This window comes from Anser anser (assembly GCF_964211835.1).
Source record: "Anser anser genome assembly, chromosome: 2".
Taxonomy (NCBI): domain Eukaryota; kingdom Metazoa; phylum Chordata; class Aves; order Anseriformes; family Anatidae; genus Anser; species Anser anser.
Genome location: NC_139721.1, coordinates 35,829,640 through 35,838,916, shown reverse-complemented (window position 1 = coordinate 35,838,916; position 9,277 = coordinate 35,829,640). Strand labels below are relative to the sequence as shown.

Sequence of the window (9,277 nt, the reverse complement as noted above, 5' to 3'; positions counted from 1 at the left end):
GTTAGTTTTGTAGACACTTGCATAATTTTCTCCTTTAATAGTTTTCCAGCCCCTTATTTCCTTATGCTTTTCTCGATGTTCTGTTTTTTGTTGCTGTTGTTTGCTTCCATGCCATAATTCAGATGTCATCAAAAAGTCCTCGTGTAAATGCACAATTGTGAGTATCCCCATTTCTTTTTTAAAACTCTCTCTCTCTCCTACAGCATTAGCCAAACAAGCCTTAAAAGCCAGACAAATGTAAAAAAAAATCTTATGCTTATCTTTGATAATGTATTAAAGTCTATAAATTACAGCTTTTAAGCCATGTATTAATGCTTACCTAACAATTAGGAAATAGTTCTGGTTGCAAAGAAAGCCACTATGCTGAATTTCTATACTGCATTATCCAAAATACTCTATAATTTTATATGCGTCATTTGGCACAGACGGTTCCCACAGAACAAACCATTCACGACTCAGTCCACAAATCCAACTGGAATAGAACAACTGGGGCCCGATTCATGCAAACACTCTACTAACAAGATTTAAAGGTCAGCCAACAATTACTAAAATATTAAAATCTCGACTCCTAGAACACTTGAAAATACAATTAATTTTTAATTGCAGTGTTGTTCATAAGCACTGAATTATTGTTTCTACAATATGCATGGCCTATATTTGCATGCTTTATTCTTTTGAGGGAAAGTGAGTACCCACCCATATATTTATATTTTTAAACTTAGTTTGGAATTTACATTTCCTGATAAGACAATGACTGTACCTAATATATTTCTGTAAAATAGATAATACATTCCTCTATTTGCATGAAAAAAGTTTCCAGCAAAATAACCAGCCACTTCTTTTCATAAAAAAGCTCAGGCACATAGGTAACCTAGTCTCCAAATACGCCTTTCAATTTTGCTACAGAAGATAATCCTTTATTTCAAAATTATTTAGGACAATGAAGCTTGTGAAATGTAAATTGCTTTATCAAGTGCTGGAAAATTAATCCTACATTTTAAAATGTTATTAGGAATGTTATGTTTGTAATCACAAGCCAAGTTTTTCCCTCTGTTTTGGGATGGGAGACAAATTCAATTACCTTTTTGCTAATTGTCTGATGTATGTTCTTATTGTAATGCATATTCTTTTAAATGCTCAAAGTTCATAACTGCCAGGGGAGACAGCTGTATGGCTAAGATTTGGTGTATCAAGTGGAAAATGCAACTCATTAGCAAGGCAGTAGTGTATGAAGACCTGCACTCATGTTGCTTTAGAAAAATCAGTTAAAACTTTGTAAAATTAGACAGTTGCAGAATAGCAGAAATCTCAGTCTCTCTTTCCAATTAAGCAAATCAGCCATGATGATGTCACCTTGTGTCCAGCATTTTCCATGAGAAAAAAACCCAAGGGGATGGATCCTCAGCCAAGAATTTCCCCCCTTTAGAAAGAATCAGCTGCGTGTGTGACGGCTGCAACACTGCCAAGGGCAAGCATTCAATGGCACATTCAGTCCAAGGTCCTTGTCCTCCTCTTCAAGGACTGTAATGGGCATTGGCATTAATATTTCAAGGACTTCCTCTAATTTCACATCCCTACAAGCATTAGCAGTAATCACCTAAGGATGAGATATTATTACAGAATGGTTGCTAAGCTTCCTACTACAGGAAATTAAGATGGAATTATTGCTAGCCTCCCTCTCACTAAAAAACAAGTAATATCTCTTTGGATTTTTGCATGAAGATAGCAATCTTTAGGTTAGTAAATTTTCAAGTTTTAAGCTCCTGTCCCTGGGTATTGTCTTCAAATCCAGCTCCATTAAGCCTAGAAAAGAAGATACAGCAGTGTTGCCAAATCATATATTCTTTACCATTACTCCTTTTATGTGTAGTGCCTTTTCTTTCTGCCTCTAGTTCCTGCAGTCAAATGGCTGCAACAGAATCTTTGCTTTCACTGAAGAAAAAAATGAGTTCCTAGAGATCACAGCTTTGTGTCAGGGAGTGGGAAACAGAATGAGGGGTGGCCCAAAGCCCTTGAAACTGTGAAATATAAAGGTTTAAAGTTTATTATAAGGTCTCCCTTCATGATTGTGGCTTAGTCTTTTTTTTTTTTTTTTTAATTTTGGAAGCTGGTATTACTGGTATGCTCACTGAGCATAATCCTGTTCGTTCTTAGCTATGTTCTGGTAACAAAAAGTAATACAGAAAACAATTGCCTGTGCTCTTTAGGGATTCCTGATGAATGAGGAGAATCCTTGACTAGCATAAACTTGTGTGGTGAAGAGCAGAGAAGTCCAAGTTGTATACACAAAAGCTAATTCAAGCACTTGAAAACTAGTTGTCCTAAGCTTCCTCTGTCTAAATTAGCTTCTGCACTGGTACACCCTTTAACAGCTTTACTTATGAGCCTTACCTGCTTTCAACAGCTTGCTGGAGTGCTGTACCTCTGACAGGATGCTAAGGCTTAACAGCACTCCTCGCTGTGACCGTTCTCTGCTGTTGCCCCTCTTCCCCACTGCCTCCCCCCCCCCCACCCCATCTACCATTGAAAAGGTCATCATCTGGCAAAGCACTTGAAGTGTGTCTATCTTTAAGCAAGACAACCTGGTTTACATGCTTCAAGCTAAAAAAAATATGGTGAAATGCTTGTGGTTCAGAGCAAACATGATGTTTACCACCGCAATTAGGATAGCTACCAGTACAAGCATTTCTAATAATTACGCAGTGAGTATACAAATATACTCCAGGTTTATGGACCCCTAAGTAAGCCCTGCTGAGTACAACATGCATACACGAATGGAAGCTGACACGAAGCAGTGTGCTGCCGCAGGTACAGCACTTGTTCGTGGACACCCCTGAGCGCCTGCCTGCACAGCAGCGAGCGGTGTAACCCACAGCAGCAGAGTGTGACTCTTTATTCCCCTCTAGTGGCTGGTTTCCACAATATGAGAGTTACCAGTCACCGGCCGAAGAAATGGATCAGACATCGGGGACAGCAGTACATGCCAAAAGATCTCGCTTCAGTCCTCGCTGTCACCCATCCACGCTACTGGAATGACAACAGTGCAGAGAGATGCTCCTGTGGCCTGCCTGACAGAGCCATGGAGCAGAAGGGAAAGGAACATAGTTTTAAGAACCGTATTTTACACTCTTAGTCACTAACATTTAATTAACTTATTCTTTGTATTCCTCTGGAAGGGAGAGGAATGTAACTGTCAGCTGGTGTTATAAATCTTTTAATTAATTATTTGAGTCCCTGACTGTTAGTGTTGCTGGATATGGATCTGGCCTATCCATTTTGATGATGAGAGCTCTGCTTAGCAGGCTGCCTCGCAGTTGTAAGCTGGCTTCCTTACAGTGCCTGCCCATAGTCTTCTGCACTTGAACTGTGAGATCTTGGAGCAGATCTGTCCTTGGAACACATTTAACATTTTGGCATCCCTGCCCATGGCGGGGGGGGGTGGGGTGGGGGGGGTGGTAACAAGATGATCTCTAAGGTCCCTTCCAACCCAAACCATTCTATGCTTCATGTATACAGTCGGGTCCTTCTGTATGATTTGTGTTCTTATATGCAGGGCTACTATTCCTTTTACTAATGTGTTATGACTATGTGTAGCCAACCAAAAGGAAAACAATTATAAACATGCTAAAAATGGATACAAGTGGCAATCATGACTTGAAATTATAGTGATTTCTATTAATGGTTGTATTAGTAATAGGATATTCATATTTTTTTTTTGAAGTTTAGATGCATTTGTCTCTAAACAGAATGAGAGAAGAGTGTTCCTAAACAAGCTATTGGAAGCAGGAAGGTGAACATGAAGAATGAAAAGAAATTACACAATACATCTGAGACTAAGAGGAATCAAAGAGATAGTCACTCATCCTCCTAAAGCACAGTGTGGGCTTATGAATCCGGGATTTTTTAGTGGTTTGTTCTTATCCTTATTGAGAGCCTGAGAATAATGCAAGCAAGTTCCCAAGGGTTCCAGTCCTGCAGGGAGTAGGAATGTTTTATTGCAGAGGCTGAGTGTTTGTTGCCAAGATCACAATATGTAATGGACAAAATATCCAACACTTAGAGAGGTTTAATGCTCTGGGAGAGTGATGAAGCAAAGGAAACCTCGTTTTTACCATAAGCCTGAGCCCAGCCCAGATTTTGAAGTTGTATGGCTCTTATCTTTCAGTGAATATAAAAACATTGGACGGACATTCAAGGTTGTATAAACTCAAGCTGATATGGATAGGGGTAGCTCAGTAGGGATATTATCCTTACTGAACAGGTATAAACAAATGCACCAAACAAGATTAGGTATACAAAATCATTAGCATGACCCTTCCAGTGACGTTATTCCCAGTTCTGTCTGCTAACTTGATGTGGGATAAAAGGCAAATTGGATATTTCAGTACAACAAACTAAGATGTTTCAATTTCTTTTGACAACATACTATCTAAGCAGATCCATTTTTAGGGGAATAACTAAATAAAAAGCTAGATGGCAGCTTTCTAGGTCAGGAACTGCTAGACCTCCATTATTTTAAACAGCTTGAAGCACTGCAATATTCAGCCAGTGTGCATGTATGCTGTTTTAGAATTTTTTTACAACAAGGGTATGTAAAGTTCCAAGGCTGGGCTTTAGCAATAAAAAATAATGACTCGTGCATAAGGTGCGGGAACTGAGGGATTTTTATTTTCCTGAAGGTAATTTCAGCTTCATATTTTAAATACAAACATACTGTAAGAGCTATATTTAGTCAGCTGTTGACTAATGGCTCTCTTTCCTCTTCATGAAGTAGATAATGACTTTGCACAGAATATCAAACTCAATAGAAGCAGAACACAGAAATTGAAGAACTCTTTGTTACAAAGTTATTACATTCATAGAAAACTTTGACATATTGAAAGCTTTATCAAGAAAATATGACCAGGTTTTTGACGAGCACTGTATCTTTTAATGTGTCTGCTAGTTGTTTTCTTTTTTACCAATTGTTTTTGAAAGCTTTGTTAAGGAATTTCCAGTGACAATTTTGATAGTTGAAGCATAAAAAACACCAGGAACTACAAAGCCATGTAAAGGTCTGTAATAAACTCATATATTGCTACTATAACTTTCTCTTAGATATTAATGTATCTTGCACTTCAGATGCCATCTCAAAAAATAATCTTCCTACAGGGCACGCAGATCAAATTTTAGCCACCAGAAAGAAAATTGTTAACTTGCCAACGGGTATTTGTGACCCACAGAATACCTTTAGAGACAGCTAAGTCATCAGTTTCCTTTTGTTTTAAGCAGTGGCAGCTCTGACTCTCCTGAAAAACAACTTTATTTTAGGTAAAGTCTGGGCATTTTAACTGCAGTGGGTAGCGCAAGTGCCCATAACTTTGAAAATTCATTGGTCAGTGTTTGAACTGCAGAAATCTTATTCCTGAAAAATGGATGACATGACTGGAATTACATAGAATACTATGGAATTACTTAATGGAACCGTACTCAAACTAAACATATCAAAACAAAAAGAACCTACCAAAATATCAATGTTACTGCACTTTTCTTCCTTTGGTGAGCAAAGGGAATGATGAGAAAACAACCAAAATACAATAGTTAATATGTCTGGATCTCAGATATTATAGGTGTAGCCAAAGGATAAAAACTGAAAAGAGTCATCACAAGCATCTTAAAATTACACACATACCCATTTTTTATATCTTATATTTTTAACTTTGTGTGGTGCATATGATTTGAAATTGAGACTTCTTTCACTTTTTGATGCCTGTGTGCAAATTTCTGCAGTCATTTTTGTTCCTACAGTTCAGTCCAGTTTTACATAGATGTGCATACTGTATACTGTTCTTTATACCCAAATACATTCCTATGAATAAATGTTGTTTGGCTTTAACAAATATCTACAAAATGAAACAAGGATCATAGGATAGCACAATACAGAGACTATATTCCACAACTGGGCTGTGAAGTAACTGAGTGTTCAGTTGCTCATGCAAAAAAGATTGCTGAGAGCTGATTGGGACATTATAAATTTATATTAATTTTAATCCAGGAGGTTTTTGTTTTTTAAAAAATCTGATGCTTCAATATTAAAATGAAAGTTCATATTTAAAAGACCTGTGTTAATATCTATTTAAAATAAACTGAGAAGGCAAAAGGGACATACCCTGACTCTTGTGTTTATTTGTGAATCATGGGCATTTATTGATAGCTGTCTTAGCGTGGCATATCTTAAATCTACCAACAGTTTTAGTGCTCTCTTTGAAAAAGAGTAAAAAACGCTAACAGTGAAGCTTCTTTTCCTACTCTGTCATGTCACTGAGCCTGTGCTCTCTGCAGGAGATACCTGCACTCCCATACTTCAGCACTCAGAACTTTCTGTTAGGGGCTGCAGGAGACCTTTCACAAGAGAACAGTAACACGAAGCTCTTGGTAAGGAACTGCCTAACTGAAGTGCCTAATCCATATCAAAGGATAACATCTCAGTTAAGTGTTATGGGAAAATGTGGATTTATGGGAGTGTGTTTGTTTGGAAAGCTAATTCTGCATTTTGCTTTAGAAGATTTCCCACCACAGCAGGATTGTTAGCGTGTCTCCCAAGCCACGTGGAAAGTCTAGATTATATGTTTGGGGGATGGTTTAGAGAGGGAAAATGTCTAGGGAAATAAAATTACAAAAAAATTACAAACGGTGTCAGAAAGATCCACCATTTTTGGAGATGGTCAAAAGCCTTCTGGACATAGGTATAAGCAATTAGCTCTGGATGGCCCTGCTTGAGCACAGGGTGTGGACCAGAAAACCTCCAGAGGTCCCTTTCAGTCTCAGCCATTCTGTGATTCTGTGAAAAAGAAACAAAACACTGAAATGAACAACAACAAGAAAAAAAAAACACTGAAGTTTTAACACTGAGATCTTGGGCTCTATCTAATTGCACAACATGCAACTGTAGACAGTTAAGCTGTTTTTAAAATCTCCTTTAGTAAGTCCTCTTTCCTACTTGTATTGCAGATAGTCTCGTTTCTTTATTTCTCTTATTGGCCTCTGTAGAGTTTGCAGGTCCTGGTGCAGTCAGGTCTCAGCAGGTCCAGAAGCACTGCTGCTTTGAAAAGTCAGGCTGTGTAGGGCTGTGGAAACATATGTTCTCATTTTTGGATCGTGGGAGGGAGGCATCATTTTGCAAAGTGGGCGACTTTTATCTATTGGAGCAGTCTGGGTTATGGAGAGACTTGTGAAATTTTACAAACATCCTCATCTGATGGGAATCATTAGAGCCATTATAGAGAACCTGCATCACTGGCAATTATCCTTATGATTGTATGATCCTCATTAGACTGATTAAACTCGCTTAGCACCAGCCAAGGTAGCTGTACTTCAGTGGAGACAATATGCTAAAACTTTGAGCTGATATGAATTTTAGAAGACTCGCTAACAGCAGATTAGAAATCCAAATACGAAAACGGCAATCCTTCCTAGTACCAAGGAAGACAAAAACTGCCTCACTGGGATGAATAGTGAAGCTGAGCATGTTCCAGCAAAGCTGTTAAAGGATTCTACAAGCTTTTGCTTATGTTACAGGGTATGCAGCGAACTGTCTATATAACAGGCTTACACCTGACCTCCTTCTAGGTAGAGGCACAAGTTTTAGGTCAGTTAAGAGGTCTTTGAAGTCAAACAACAGTCAGTGTAGGAGCAGAACTCATGATCTTTTGACTCCTGACAAAATTCATCCTTCTTTAACGGTTTCTGAATCAGGAGAAGCTTGTGCTCTTGTGTTCGCAGAGCACAGCTTGACTGGGAGCGGGCAGCCTGATTCAGCAGATGTGCCGAATGCTCCCAATACCTCCAATACCTGGGCATTCTTCAAAGCTGTTTTGAGCTTTTAAAAAATTCTCATGAAAATGTAAGATATGCCTTTTTTCTTTTTCTTTTTTTAAATGAAAAACAGGTGAATGCTGGTACAGCAGAAACAGTCACTGCAAGATGTGTCAAATCCTGAGAAGAATATTTCTGTTTGTTCTTCTCTAAAGAGAAACAATAACAACACAAAAAGCTGTTCAAGACCCTGCTTGTGGAGAAGGTGGGGGAACTAATTACTTCCAGTGGAGAAAGAATAAATCCTGATGTAGCCATTAACTCACTACTCTGTGAAGCCAGCTAGAAATTTCTCATTTACTCCACCAGCCCTTGGCTACTGGAGAGAACTCGACATGACCCGTGACCAGCGAGCATCTACCGAGGTACCTGAACTGTTTTATTAACATGCTCGCAGCCGCAAACTGGGAATTTCATCAGGATCACGAGAAAGGTAGCGTTTTATGGTTGAAACACAATAAAAAACGCAGGAAAAGCGCTGGCTGTCCCCCTGCAAGCCCACAGTCCGCTCTGAGGTAGCCCAAGTTTGGGCGCAGCGTTCAAGCCCCTCAGGGCCGAACTTTAAGCCAGGGGAGCGGGCAGGGCATGGCTGGGCTGGGCTGGGCTGGGCAGGGCATGGCTGGGCTGGGCAGGGCAGCCCCCGCCTCCCGCCCCCCTTTTGTCGCCGGAGCCCGGCCGTTAACGGGCGCCCAACGGCCGCGGTGCTGCCCGGAGCCCCCGGCCGCCGGCTGAGGGAGCGGCGCTGTGGCGAGGGCGGCAGCTCCAGCCGCGGCTGTGCCCGTAACCAAGGCGCTGCCAGGCGGGCACACGCACACACACCACACGCACACACACCACACACGCAGCTCGGGGGCCGCCTTTGCAGCTCGTCCCCTCCCTGCACCATGCTCCGCTCCAGGCAGCGCCTGCCCGCGGCTCCCTGAGGGGGGCTGAGCCCGCCGCCGCCTCCAGCCCAGAGGAGCGGGCGGCTGGCGCCCGGCTGCCTCCCCCCTGCTCCCGGTTAGCGGAGTTAGCCCCGGCCCCGGGACTTCGGGCAGCCCTTGGGCGGCGGGGGGAGAGAGCCGGGAGCAGCCGGAGGGACCGCAGCAGCCACCGCCGCCGGGGGAGAGGAGCTCCAGCCCCCGCCTCCGGAGCTCTTGATGGCGTCTCACCAGCAGACCAGGATCCAAGCCTACCTGGAGAAGAACAAGATCGGGCCCCTCTTCGAGGTGAGGCGGGCTCCCCCCGGCCCCCTGCCCTGCTCCGCGCCGCGCCCCCGCGCCCCTCCGCCGCGCCCCGCAGCCCGGCTCCCCGCCGTGTGCCGGCGGGGCCGGAGGGCAGGTGCCGCTCCCAGCCCAGCCCGGGGACGCGGCCGGGAGGGAGAGAGCCGGAGGGCTGCGGGCCGGGGAGCCCGCCCTCGGGACTCGGCTGTCCTACAAAAAAC

At 42.4% G+C, this 9,277-nt stretch overlaps 1 protein-coding gene and 1 long non-coding RNA gene across 8 annotated transcripts in view; one reads left to right on the top strand and one right to left on the bottom strand.

Annotated features, from left to right (window-relative positions):
• Positions 1–3,453: 3,453 nt before the first annotated feature.
• LOC310895627 lies at positions 3,454–9,122 on the bottom strand. Its single transcript, XR_014580804.1, has 3 exons — positions 9,030–9,122; positions 6,980–7,106; positions 3,454–6,820 (listed from the first exon to the last, which is right to left on the bottom strand). It is a non-coding gene; the product is annotated as an uncharacterized lncRNA (long non-coding RNA).
• Positions 7,559–9,277, top strand: part of LOC310895626 (uncharacterized protein C8orf34 homolog) — a 237,785-nt gene continuing 236,066 nt past the window's right edge. For 3 of the 7 annotated variants that reach the window (XM_083827125.1, XM_083827126.1, XM_083827127.1), the window contains exon 1: positions 7,885–9,062. In XM_083827125.1, coding sequence (XP_083683251.1) covers positions 8,994–9,062 — 69 coding nt within the window. In that variant the 5' untranslated portion in view covers positions 7,885–8,993. Of the gene's footprint in view, positions 9,063–9,277 lie in introns of all 7 variants that reach the window. The other 4 variants (XM_083827128.1, XM_083827124.1, XR_014580803.1 and 1 more) reach the window with 4 other exon arrangements.